The sequence below is a fragment of the Symphalangus syndactylus genome, chromosome 16 (genome assembly GCF_028878055.3).
Source record: "Symphalangus syndactylus isolate Jambi chromosome 16, NHGRI_mSymSyn1-v2.1_pri, whole genome shotgun sequence".
Taxonomy (NCBI): domain Eukaryota; kingdom Metazoa; phylum Chordata; class Mammalia; order Primates; family Hylobatidae; genus Symphalangus; species Symphalangus syndactylus.
The window spans coordinates 24,611,793-24,626,425 of NC_072438.2; the positions used below are offsets into that span (position 1 = coordinate 24,611,793).

General features: G+C 39.7%; 2 protein-coding genes across 15 annotated transcripts in view; one reads left to right on the forward strand and one right to left on the reverse strand.

Moving 5' to 3' along the window:
* The window catches only part of LDB2 (LIM domain binding 2), a 424,127-nt gene that overhangs the window by 356,361 nt on the left and 53,133 nt on the right, over positions 1-14,633 (reverse strand). The window lies entirely within an intron of this gene.
* LOC129464971 (cytochrome c oxidase subunit 7C, mitochondrial-like) lies at positions 13,186-14,272 on the forward strand. Its single transcript, XM_063619422.1, has 2 exons — positions 13,186-14,071; positions 14,126-14,272. The coding sequence occupies exons 1-2, from the start codon at positions 13,751-13,753 to the stop codon at positions 14,129-14,131; spliced, it is 327 nt and encodes a 108-aa protein (XP_063475492.1). The 5' UTR covers positions 13,186-13,750; the 3' UTR covers positions 14,132-14,272.

Sequence of the window (14,633 nt, forward strand, 5' to 3'; positions counted from 1 at the left end):
CATTCACTGAAACATGAGACATAGGAAAAGAACAAGATGGTGAGTTTGGTTTGGGACTTGGTGAATCTACAGTACCTGTTCAACATCCAAATGGGAATTTCCAGGAAGTGTTTGGACATACAGGTCTGAAACTCTGAAATGAGTTCAAGATGGAGACAGATACTTAGGAGAAATGATATAAGTAATAGTTAAAACCATAAGAGTGTGTGTGTGTGTGTGTGTGTGTGTGTGTGTGTGTGTGTGTGTGTATTGGGGAGCAGGAGATGACACCCATGGAGAATGTGTTAAGTGAGCAGAAAACTTGTTCAGAAGGGCTATCCTAGAAAATATCCACAATTATGAGGGTCAGTGGAAGCAGTGGGGTGCTAGTGAATAGTAAACAGCCTGCTCTTGGAGTGAGGAGAAGCTGATTTTAAACCATTGCCAATTTCTATTGTGTAAATACTCCACCATAACCAACTTCAAGCTACCAACAGGGTATCAACAGGCTTACAAAAGTTGTGAAAAATTAACATATGCTCTCACAAGCAGGTATGAGTCAGGAGGGTGGCAGGAAGGAGAGAATGCAACGGATTAGGCAAAACCAACCAAATAGTATGGGGAGTAAATGGAAAAAAGGAAACAAGGACAGTAGTGTTATGAAAACCAAGGGACTTGAGTTTCTTAGTAGGGATTGTGGCAATCACAATAGAAAGTCTCACTAAAAGTATAAAAATTAGCTGGGCATGGTGGTGGGCACCTGTAATCCCAGCTACTTGGGAGGCTGAGGTGAGAGAATCACTTGAAACCAGGAGGTGGAGGTTGCAGTGAGCCAAGATTGCACCACTGCATTCCAATCTGGGTGAAACAGCGAGACTCTTGTCTCCAAAAAAAAAAAGAAAAAGAAAAAGAAAAAAAAGAAAGTTCTAGTAGATGAACAGGTAAACACAAAAGATGTCATTAGGATTTGCCAATGTGTAGATGAGTGAGGCCTCAGGGGCAGATTCAGAGAAAGGGTAAGAAGCTAGTCAAACTGTCTTAAGAGCAAACAAATGAGAAGGAAGTGAAGACACATAGAGACAGTCTTTTCCAAACAATGGTTTAGGAAGGCAGGAGAGAAATCAAGCAATGTCTCCAGTAGGAGGGAGGATCAAAGTAAGGTAGAGTTGAGCACAATCTAAGAAACATGAACCACAAGGTGGACAAGAGCATAACAGCCAAAACATGGTGGAGATCAATGGCTGCCCAGTGTTCTTCTGCCTACTCTGTTAGTATTACTTTTACCAAAAAAGAAACAGTAGTGACCCAGCTTGATTTCTGAGATCACAGGCAGATGGGAGAAATCCTGATCCTCTCATGTTCCAGCTTTGTGATCTCAGACAAGAATCATCTCCTCAACTGTAAAATGGAGATAATAATAACCCCCCATCTTTTGGGGTTTTTATGAAGATGAAATTATCTAAAACATGCAAAGCACCTATGAGTACCCAGCATATAGTAGGTCCTAGATACATTTTAGTCTCCATCTCTTACCCACAACATTAGAGCATTAAAACTAAAATTACCAAGGTATCCTGTGTTCTACCCATGACTAGGGAGGAAGGAAATGTTCCTTCTGCTGTGTAAATCACACAGCTTCAGACACATGAAAAGACAAACAGGATGGATCTTTCTTTTCCCTTCATACACATCTGCAGTGCAATGAAGTGGTGAACTTCCACACACATAGGATGAACTAGGAGCTGCCACATGAAGGAAAATCCATTCATAAAGTACTTGGAGTATCATCTGGAAAAAAGATGTTATATGAATACCTGTGATCATTACCAATTACATATTCCATTGGTATGAATCATCAGAAGATACAGCATGAATAACTTCAGAAGATAATATCTAGGAAATTAACTTGCTTCAGCTTTTCCTAATTTGACATTACCTATTTTTAGGATTTTATTAGTTTGCTTTTTGTATGAATTAAATACAAGAGTAACATTTGTTTTAAATCCCTTAAATTATTCTTTTGGGACTAAAAACTTTATTTTCCTGTGGTAAATATAAGAAAGGCAGTTACAGGAGTGTAAAAGTCAGTCACTAATATGTAAATTAAATAAACTGATCCACACATTTTAAGTAATAGTGGTTACTGTACCCTGGATCTCATATAAATATTGAAGTAAGTTTATTTATATTAGTTGGCCAGAATTTGAAGATAAAAAAAGAAAGATCACTTTAAGTTTAGAAAAATCTTTGGCCCAAATCTCTGTAACAGTTTAGGTAGGCATCACTTCTCATTAGAAAGCAACCAAAAGAAAGCCCTCTGTTCCAGAAAATACCATCACATTTTCAAATAGGCATGTACTATAATTCTTCCTATTGAATAAGCAATACAAATGTCTCTTCATGTGCTATTATGCTACAAGAATTAAGAAGACATGTTTTTAAATTTTTGAATTATCTATTTTCATTACTAAATCAACAAAATGAAACAGCAGCCTATGGATTGAGAAAAAATATTTGCAAACCATGTGTCTCATAAAGGGCTAATATCCCAAATTTGCAAATAGCTCATACAACTCAATAGTGAAAAAACAAATAATCCAGTTAGAAAATGGCCAAAAGACCTGAATAGACATTTTTCTAAAAGAGACATAAAAATGGTCAATATGTGTATGGAAAGGTGTTCAACGTTATTAATAGCAGAGAAATGCAGATCAAAACCATTATGAGATACCACCTCACATCTGTTAGGATGGCCGTTACCAAAAAGTCAAAAGATAAATGGCGAGGATGTGGAGAAAAATGAATTCTTGTACGCTGTTGGTGGAAATGTAGATTGGTACAGCCATTACGGAAAACAGTATGGAGGTTTCTAAAGACATTAAACACAGAACTAACATATGACTTAGTAATCCCTCTTCTGGACATATACCCAAAGGAAATAAAATCACTACCTAATAAAGATATTTGCACTCCCATGTTCATTGCAGCATTTTCCACAATAGTCAAGATACGGGCACAATGTGTGTCCATCAGTGGATGACAGGGAAAAGAAACTGTGGTACATATATGCAATGGAATGTTATTTGGCACCGCGAAAAGAATGAGATCTTGCCATTTGCCACAGCACGGATGAGCCTGGAGAACATTATGCGAAGTGAAATAAGCCAGATACAGAAATCAAAATACTACATAATCTCACCTATATGTGAAATCTTTTTTAAAAATTTAAATATACAGAGATACGTAATAAAGCAGTAGTTATCAGGGATAGCAGGGGGTGAGGGGGGAGGAAATGGGAAGAGGTAGATTGAAGAAGGTAAAATAGCAGATGTAGAATGAATCAGTCTAGAGATTAAATGTTTGTACATGAGGGCATAGGTAATATAACTGTATGGTATATGTGATTCTTACTAAATGAGTAGATTTTAGCTGCTCTTGCCACTAAAAACAAAACAAATGGATAAGTATGTGAGATTATGGATATGTTATTTGCTTTACTATAGTAGCCTTTATACTATCTATATGTATTCAATAATATCATATTGCATAGCTTAAATATACACAATAAAGTTTACTTTTAAAAATTAATTCATAAATATAAAAATAAAAATACCAAATAAATTTGAAGTCACAGTTATATAATTCTATTGTGGGTTCTTCCCCTCAATCGAAAATAACAGTGGTTATTTCGCTATGTGTCCTTCCAGATATTTTTTATTTTCCTGTGCATTTAAATATAAACATACATATACATACACACACACACACACACACACACACACGTGAAATATATACAATGTATTGTTTATTGTTAAAAAAGGCAATAATGTAGAGTATATTACTTACCAATTCCCCTTCCCTAGGGGAGGAACTATGGAGAAGAATTTATAAGTAATATACTTTACATCTATATATATGTTATATATAACTATTACATATAACATTATAATATATATGTTATATGTAATAGTTATGTGTGTGTATATATATAACTGTTTCATGTAGAGGAGGAGAATTAAAGAGTGATATATGCTATATTAATGAACAACACATTTTAAGCCTTTCTATGTTAGTACATTTCATTCAGTGTGGCATTTTACTAAGTATGGATGCACATGATTATTTAAGCTTTGCCCTATTGGTGGAGATATAGTTGCAAGGTTCAGAAAAAGGGTAGGAAGCAAGATTTACCAAAGATCAGTTATCAAAGATCATTTATATATAAATATAATCTCACTTCTAAAAATCAGTAAGAAAAAGATAAACAACCCAATAGAAAAAATGAGCAAAAAATATGGACAGCCAGTACACAGAAGGAAATGCCTACAAAAATAATGCTCAACCCCAGTATTATCTAAGGTAACTGTTCCCAAGTGGTCTCCGAGATCATTTCCAGGGATACACATGATTAAAACTATTTTCATCAAATTTCTACACTCACTATTTGCCTTTCACTTTGTGTTGACACTGCACTGAGAGTGCACAGCAATAGTGAGAAAAACTGGGATTCCTTAGCACAAATCACAAATCCTTAACAAAGGTACCAAGCTATATAGAAGTAATCATATTTGTCACCACCATGCACTCAGAGTTTTACAAAATTCCCTGATGAAGCAGTACAACTTATATCTCTACCATGGAGTACATGAGTTTTTAATTTTCTGAGGGATAGACAGAATGAGAAGAATAAAGACCATCCTAGGAAAAACACTTGTATGATTGTTGCAAGCTCAACTAGTGGCTTAATTTGTGCAATACCATTTTAGTTGAAAAGCAACCCACAAATTACAGTTATTCAGATGTATATTTGGCAGATATTTTCTCAAAAATGAACAAAGTGAGCCAATCACATCAAGAAAGACAATTCACAGTATTTATTGTCAATGACAAACTTTGAGCTTTCTTGAAAAAAATAAACGTTAGGAAAGTTATATCTGCCTATGTGAGTGTGACAGCTTCTTAATACTTTAAGCCCTTTCTGATGAGATTGATGATGATATTAATGAGTGAGTTTTTTTGTTGTTGTTGCATAATGAAATGTGTCAAATTTGGAAGATACGCAAAACTAAGTGAACGAATATTTTCCAAATAACCAAGACATGTTATTATAAATTCATGAGTGGGTAAAATATCCATTCAAAGTGCAAGATGGACTAATGGATTTTAATATTACAGAGCATGAAAAGTTCATTGATATGGTTTCAGATTCCATACTAAAGCTAACACTTAAGAAAATATCACTTACAGAGTTAGGATGTAGCAACAAAGAATATTTATATTTATCTCAAGAGATTTCTGGAGTATTCCTTTCTTTTCCAATCCCAAATCTATGTGAGGCCAATTTTCTTCAAACAAAACAAATCAGCGGAGTGAATGCAGAAACTAATGTGAAAATCCATCCACCCTTTATTAAACAAATATTAAAGAGATTTGCAAACATTTGAAACTATGCCGAAACAAAACTTTGGAGTTCTCAAAATTTTTAGAGTGTCAGATGATCTTGAGATCAAAATCTTTGACATTCCTGGTCAGGGAAATGGAAGTTAAATTTAGATATCATTTTACATTCATCAGCTTGACTAAAATTTTCAGAATTAATAATATCAAGTGTTAGCGAGAGTAGACAGAAGTGGATATTCTCACACTCTGAATCCTAAAGGGAATGTAAATTGGTAAAGTCACTTTTAAGTACAATTAAGCTGTGTCCATTACAGAGGTTAGCCAATTTTTTCAACGAAAACCACATGGTAAATATCAGTATCTTAGATTTTGCAGGTCAAAGTTTTAACTACCAAACTCTGCCACTGCAGCAGAATAGCACCCATAGAGGGTATGTAAACGGATGGGCATAGCTGTGTTACAATAAAACTTTATTTATATTTAAAACGTGTATGTTCTGTAGCTGTAATTCTGTCCTTAAGTACTTAGTCTAAAGAAATGCTCACACCTATATAATGTTTAATAGACTTTGGGCACCGTTCTAATCACTACTACTGATTTAATCCTCACAACAGCCCTATGAGATAAATATTATTGGTTTATTTTATAGAAGAAGAAATTGAGTCCAGAGTAGTTAAGTCGCTTGTCCAAAGTTATACAGCTAATGCATGTCATTGTAGCATTATTTTGTACAGCAAAATTATAGAAGTAACCTAAATGTTCAGAGACATTAAATATTATATTTGATCTGGTTTGTGTCTTTCCTTATACAGATCGCTCAAAATTAAGTAGTTTCCTGCCTTTATTTCTTGCTGTTCAAATTTTCTGAAGTAGATTTGAAGTCCTACTTTCTTCTTGGAGCTTTTGTTGACTCTGCAAGCCCATCGTGACCCCGTTACTAATTCTCATAGAACATTCTCTCTGGAGCTTATGGGATACCTATGGAGTTTATGTCCTCAATGATAATATGTTGTCAGGTGGCAGCAGGGGCAGGTCGAGGGAAGCCCTTTGTTTCTTTGACATGTCTCTGTCCCTTGGTAGACCAACAGTTCCTCAAGGATCGGGAATGAATGGAATCTTACGCACCCTTTTTATTCCTCACTGTCTGTGGCCATCTCTACCACCTCCACTTCTACTACTCACATCCAAGCCACTATCCTTGCTAGTCTGAACTGAAAAAGTCTCCAGATGGATAGCCCTGCTTCCATTCTTGCTTACCTACCATAGGTGATCTTCATAGCATCCAGGGTGAGCATTATACAAAGGTTAATTCAGATCAAAAGCTCAACTCAGAAGCCTCCTGTGGCTTCCCACTGGACAAAATCTCAAGTGTTCACCACAGCCTTCAAAGCCTGGCTTCCTTTAATCCGACCTCCTGTCCCCGGACTGCCCTGGCTCACTCTGCTCTGGGCACAAAGAGGTCTTTGCCATTTCCCATGACAGGCTGAGACCCTCCTGCTGCATGGCCTTGGCAGTGGCTATTCCCTCTGCCTGGATGCTCTTCCTCGAAATGTTGGCAAGCCTCATTCTCTCACTTTATGAAGGTCTCTGCTCACATGTACCCTCAGCAGTGAGGCTTTCTCTGACTACCCTGTCTAAACAAGCAAACCTCCCAACCCAACTTCTTTACTCTCTCTTCCCTTACCTCACTGTTAGGCTCTTCATGTCACATACCAGAACACAGTACATCTTGTGTTCATGTTTATTTGTTTACCATCCCTCCCTCCCCTCAGCCCAACCTAAAATAATGCCTGGGACTTGGTTGTTCAATAAATATATTGACTGAATAAGCCTCAGTTTCCTCACTTCTAAAATGGCAATAATACTGTCCCTCACAAGATTGATACTAATAATTATTACTGATTATTTGATTATTAAAATACCACAAGTAATGCCTGGTATATTGCTAAATTCTTTGCCTGTGTTATCTCACACAATTCTAGTAACCGCCCAGTGAGATAGATAAGAATTATTCCCCACTTTACAGATGAGGAAACTGAGGCATAGAAAGGATGAGTCACTTCCCAGGTTCACAGCTGTGCCAATAATACTCAAAGCAAGGAGTTGCTCCTAGAGCTAAGTAGAATAAAGAATGGGCAGACATGGTGGAAGCATAGGGCGCTTTATAAATGCAAGGAATTCCTGTTTACATTATTGCTCCAAGGAGGGCTTAGTGCATGATGCAAGAATTCCCCCTGCAACTAAACGAACCAGTGGTTGGGCTTCAAGAGAACTGGGTCTCAGTGAGTCACTGTGACTAAGAGGGACTGCTCAGGTGAAAAGAAGACTTTTCCCCCACAGGGAACTTTTCTTAAACGCTGCTTGGGAAGGGTGTTTGCTAAGTCCATTTTCTGATCAGATAACAGTTTGACACTAATTCTTCTATTTTCAGCTGGCACCAGACCCGGTCCTCGACTTTATCACCCATCGGTTATCTGTGTCGCCTGAAGGAACTCCGGGTAAGGTACAGGAAAAAGGTGGGGGTATTGTTGGAGCTTCCTGCTGGCCAGTACACTGGCCTATTGTTGGATTTATTTTTTTAAACTATCACATCACAATTATTTCGGCAACATCCTTTTTCCATCCTGGACCCGATATAATATTTATTGAACTATACAAACTGCGTCAATACACAATTCTTTCCATATTGTTGCCCAAGTTCTTTACGATATCTTTAAAAAAATTAATATCCATTAAAATATTTTGCTAATTGACACATGATCAGCCAACTCTCCATGCTTCAATTTATGACTTTTTTAAAATAAAGAGCCTTCAGACAGAACTTTGCTCAACTGCTACATTTTTAAAAAACAAATGACAACAAAATGACATTTCTGGAGATTACTAAGTGCCAGGCACTATACTAGGCTTCATTCTGTTAAAGCACTACCACCACCCCATGACTGTTAATATTCCCATTTTACGGATGAGGAAACGAGCTAAGAAACGTGGTATAATCACACTCCCAATAAGTCATGAATGCTTACTCTGATCCCTGGGAGTCCTACTCCAGATCTCTGACTACATTCTTAAAAAAAAAAAAAAAAAAAAAAAAAAAAAAAAAAAAAAAAAAAAAAACTTGTCCTTGAATCATTTTGCCACTTTAATTTGTGTTCAGCTGAATTCTGTAAGTAGTGAATATACAGAGCTAGGCCCCCATCACCATCGAGGCTGGTGGTATGCCCTGGTGATTCAATCATGTGCACCTTAATAAGAGTCATTTGACTAGCTATTAAATCGCATTTTGAAAGCCATAACAGTATGGCAATACTGAAGCTGCTACAATACCCCATTTCTGTTTTCCCCTCCTAATTACTTCTATTGGATTATAGGAGCAAACATTCACAACCAAATCAGCATCTTGAGACCTGCTCTTTGCATCCTCATTAGGTGTGCGTTACTTTTCCCTACAACTATGCTTTTAGATTCTTTAACTGTGGTGTGACCAGAATCATCAACTCAGAGACTCACTACAGAGAACTTATAGAGGTGGGAGGGGCCATCTTTGTTTTATTGAAAATAGGATGCCCAAAGAGGAAGGTGACTTTTCAAGGGCCACACAGTCACAGTACCAGAGGGGTTACTGAAAAGAAAAAGAAGCAATGTTCATTGACAATCTGCTATGTGCCAGACACATTTCATAATGAAATAACAGGAGTGATAAAGATAATTATAAAAAGTGACATATATTGAACATTTAAAATTTGTCAGGCACTATGCAAAATGCTTAATGTGAGTTTTTTCAAGTTTTTAACCTTCTCCAATTTAGAGACAAGCACTATTATTACTCCCATTGGACAGATGAGAAAACCTCTCAGAAAACCATGCCAGTCATGGAGACAGAATTCAAAGACACAAAGCTACCCAGCAACATGGCCCTGGCTTTATTTCAGACATGGGAAAATGCACTCAAAGTGCAGCCCTAACCTAGCCAAAAGAGTATCGTCCTAACTATGGATTTCTGCTGAGACAAACATGGAAGAAGACAGATGGATTTGGGTAGCCAGGGAAGTAATGGTGCCTGCCAGTCCCACTGGCTCTTTTCATAATGCGCAATTTATCTGCACTTTCCTGTACCATTTAAATACTAATGAGACCTTTAAGAAATGCATCATAAAAGCATTTTCAGCCTAATAATTCAGAAGCCTTGATCTTTCAGGTAAAAGGAGCACCACTGTCACACACACACAAAGTGGTTCCTGTATCAGAGCAGATGTACAATCTTCTCAGGTTATCTCTGTGTTAAACCCACAGGTCTCTATCTCACTGATTCACCTCTGATCAAACTTTGAAGAAAATGACACCAGCCATCTGCCTATGCTTTTATAAATAAGTGCCACCTAAGGCTGCCACCCATCATCTCTGTGACCTCAGGTAAGTCACTCAGTATCTCTGGTCCAGCTTTGTTCACCTGTCAGAGTAGAGGTGGACTGAACAAAATAGGTGGTTTCTCACTGCCAAATGCTCTAGGATTTCTTGACAAAGCATTCTAAGATGATCTCATTCAATGAACACTTGCCTCACGACCAGACTATTCAATGAGAGACTCTATAATGCTGAAGCAATATTGGCAGTGATCCACATTTGTGGACTAAGTCATGGCTGGTGAATGTATTTTGTATCCAGCAATACTGTGACCTTGGCTACACTGTAATTCTTTACCACATGGGTCCAAATCTGCTTAGTGAAAAACCTGAATACCCCAGGGGCATTCCTACAGCTATAAAAAAAAATCAATCTAAAATAATTTGCCAAAAAAGCAGCATTCGTCTTGACACAAGGATTCTGTAGCTTAAATATACTAGGCATGGTAACTCAAAAGACCTCCTCCAAAGCAGCGGGCTTCATTAGGGTATGGAGGACTTCTCCGCTGGACTCTGAGTCTATGAAGAACAAATACATCAAATGTGATCATTGGAATGTTCATAAAAATGCGTGTCCTACCACTGGATTCTTGTCTTCTTACATACGCTGTACAGATGAGGAAAGTCAAGCACAGGCTTACCAAACTGATCATAAGAGATGAAAAAGAATGTGATTTTCAGTCAGAACCCAGCCAGTTATAGCCCTGAATCGCTGCAGGTCAGGGTTTCTCCACCTTGCCAACATTGACCTTGGGGCTGGATGGTTCATGCTATAGGGGATTGTCCCATGAATTGTCTGCTGCTTGGCAGTATCTCTGTCTTCCTCCCATTAGATGCCAACAGTGTCCCCCACCCCAAGTTGTGATAGCCAAAAATGTCTCCAGACTTTGACAAGTGTTCCCTATGGGACCATCACTATAGTGCTATAGTTGCTCAAAGAACGCAGCAGGAATAACAATTCTTCAGCTTCCCTGATGACCAAAGCCTGGCTTAGACCTTCTCCCTTCCCCACAGCTGACTGCATTCCATTGAACGTTCTCGCCAATCCCAGGCCTCCTTCTAATCACAGGGATTATCACGCCAGTCCGTGCTTTCAAACTCTCAAGACTTGTCCTCATGGGCTGCAGAATCTCAAATATAGCTTTTTGTGGCCTCCAGCCATGAGTCAGCTTGGTCCTGCTGCCCTAGCCATATGGTAGCAAGAGACAGCCGCAGACACACTACGCCTTGCCACTCCTCCCTTGCACATGCTGTTCCCCTTGCCTGCAATGCCATTCCTGTCTTCTCAAATAGAAACTGGGCAGATTCATCCTCCCGAACCCATTACACCTGCGGGGATACTCCCTAGGTGCTCAAGAGCTATTAGTGGAACTAAATTGACTCTTTGCTCAGATGCCCCAGCCCTTGACCTCAGTCAAGTTACCTAACCCCCTCAGACCTCAGTTTCTTCCTCTGGAAGATGGGTGCAATGATTCCTCCCATACAAGGTTGTGAGAAATAAAGCACATCGAGGCTGCCACACAGTGAGTTCTCATCCAAAAGTTATTTTATCTTCCTGTTGCATGGAGATTATTTTACAAGAATGGGCACAATCTCTGGGCTATATCTTCACATGCTTAGTATACAGAAATAGAACTAAAATCCTTTAAGTCTCTTTCTTTTGAATCCTGAGTAATACATCATTTTTTTTCAATTTTTTGTTTATTTTTCTCCTAAATATTTGGAAGGAGAAGCCCAAGTTTGCTACCAGTGTAAGGATGGAATCCGTTCTAATCTTATGTGAATCAAAGAGCCCTGGCCGGGCATGGCCGCTCACACCTGTAATCCCAGCACTTTGGGAGGCCAAGGCAGGTGGATCATCTGAGGTCGGGAGTTCAAGACCAGCCTGACCAACATGGAGAAACCCTGTCTCTACTAAAAATACAAAATTAGCTGGGCGTGATAGTGGATGCCTGTAATCCCAGCTACTTGGGAGGCTGAGATAGGAGAATTGCTTGAACCCCGGAGGTGGAGGTTGCAGTGAGCCGAGATCGCGCCATTGCACTCCAGCCTGGGCAACAAGAGTGAAATTCCATCTCAAAAAAAAAAGGATCCCTCTGGCTCTGGCCCTTGGTGAATTCTCTCTAAATAGCTCTATCTGCGACCCACAATGTTTGCAACCATCAGTAGTTTTTAGAAGGTGTCCAGTTTCCCACGGGAATATAAGGAAATTGGAATTATTAAACCAAACGATAAGAGAGATGGGAACAAAGCCACAGTCCTCCGCCCCCGAAGTCCAGCAAATTTGAACTTCTTTGTGCAACTGTTATAAAGATGCCAAGCCCCTCAGAGATTGGCAACCAGGAAAAGGAAGAGGACAAGGAAAGGAAAGAGTGTCCAGCGAGTCACAGTCAGCTGAGGAAGGGAGCCATCCATCACCAGTGCTTCCTGGGCAGCCCGCATGGTTCCAGTCACAGAGGGCACGGGCTCCAGCCAGCCAAGGACAGAGGGAAAAAACAACCTTGGCTTTGCTTTATTAGTTAAGCGAACGAGTCCTTAAGAGTATTGATGTATTGACTAATGATTCCAACATCCAGCATGCTGAGTGCTCACATGTTTAAAGGGCAAGAGTTACAAATCAACAACTTATTAATTTAATACCTCTTTGAAAAGGTGCCAAAGAGAGAAAGCAGAGAGGAGAGTTTATCATGTTTTCTGCAATATCACCTCCTCCTTCTCCTCTCTTAGCTAGTGAATAATCATAAACACCAGCTTATTTAAGTGCAGATTCCTGGGCCCCACATTCAGGTATTTGATTGTATTAGGTGATGGTTTAAGCCAGGGAATCTGTATTTCTTTACTTATCACCTCCCACACCAAGGGATTGTAGTGCAAGTGGGGAGCAAACCATTTTGAGAAACACTGTTTGTAAGAGCTGATATCTGTGTTTTCTCCCACTTGACAGTTATGCCCTGCTACATTTCCCAACCCCTCTGCAAGGAGCTGGAGCCAGGTGACTGAGTTTTATACAACAGAGGTGGGTCGGATGTGCACCACTTCCAGGCCTGACTACTCTAAGACCTCCTCCACCAGACTCACATTCTCTTTTTTTCTTTTTTTCTTTTTTTTTTTTTTTTTTTTTTGAGATGGAGTCTCACTGTTACCCAGGCTAGAGTGCAGTGGCCCGATCTCGGCACACTGCAAGCTCCGCCTCCCGGGTTCATGCCGTTCTCCTGCCTCAGCCTTCCAAGTAGCTGGGACTACAGGCGCCCGCCACCATGCCCGGCTAATTTTTTTTATTTTTAGTAGAGACGGGGTTTCACCGTGTTAGCCAGGATGGTCTCGATCTCCTGACCTCGTGATCTGCCCGCCTCGGCCTCCCAAAGTGCTGGGATTACAGGTGTGAGCCACCGCACCTGGCACATTCTCTTTTTGCTTGTTGCCTGGTTGGATGAAGAGGCTTCAAAGGAAGCCCAGCTGCTAATGAGGAAGTCCCTGAATGATTCAGTGATGCAGAATCTCATCCCTACTCCCACCTACCTGTACTCTACTGTCATTCACATGAGAGAGAGGGAGAGAGAGAAAAACCACCACCACCACCACCGCCACACCTACAGCAAAAACCCTTTATTTTATTAAGGCACTGAGATTCAACAGATTTTTTTTCAGTTGCTAGTCTAACCTGGCAAATATACATTACTCTTTTCTATTCTACAATTTTATTAGATCTTCATTCTAAAGATCCAGGGTAAATGTTTTAAGGGCAAAACTAGGAAACAAACATAGGGGAAAATCAAAGAGTGATTCATCACATCAAAATCCAACCCTGCTTTCAGATATGGTAATAAAAACCCCTTAAAATGGAATAGGTCTCTTGGACTTTCTTCGCACAGACAAGATGACACCATAGATCTCTGCATGCCTTGGTGCCAAACTAATACAATACAGTAAGTGTAAGACTCGGGTAAAATTTAAAGTAAACACTAAAGATGGGTAGGTCAATTACCCCCAGAGTATTAATTAAAGGCCCTTCTCAGGCCACTAGAAATACAAAGGAATCTGTCACAGAGACAAGAAAAGGGAATTGCAACCAACTCTTATCCGTCCTCGGTCTCTGTGCCTTTCGCAGAGCTTCCAGCAGCGCTATGTTGGGCCAGAGCATCAGGAGGTTCACAACCTCTGTGGTCCGTAGGAGCCACTATGAGGAGGGCCCTGGGAAGAATTTGCCATTTTCAGTGGAAAACAAGTGGTCGTTACTAGCTAAGATGTATCTGTACTTTGGATCTGCATTTGCTACACCCTTCCTTGTAGTAAGACACCAACTGCTTAAAACATAAGGATGTTTCGGTTCCTCCATTTAACAGATATGAAGAGCATTTTAAGAGGTGCAGCCTCTGGAAGTGGATCAAACTAGAACTCATATGCCATACCAGATATGTTTGTCAATAAACTTATGACATGGAAAAAAAAAAAAAGAAATAGCCAATAACGGTTGGGCGCAGTAGCTCACCCCTGTAATCTTAGCCCTTTGGGAGGCTGAGGTGGATGGATCACCTGAGGTCAGGAGTTTGAGACCAGCCTGGCCAATATGGTGAAACCCCGTCTCTACTAAAAATACAAAAATTAACTGGGTGTGGTGGCAGGCGCCTGTAATCCCAGCTACTTGGGAGGCTGAGGCAGGAGAATCACTTGAACCCAAGAGGCAGAGGCTGTAGTGAGCAGAGATCATGCCACTTCACTCCAGCCTGGGCAAAAGAGAGAAAAATCCATCTAAAAAGAAAAGAAAAAAAAAATAGTCCATACTGTATACCGGCCAGGCGCGGTGTGGCTGACACCTATAATCCTAGCACTTTGGGAGGTCGAAGTGGGCAG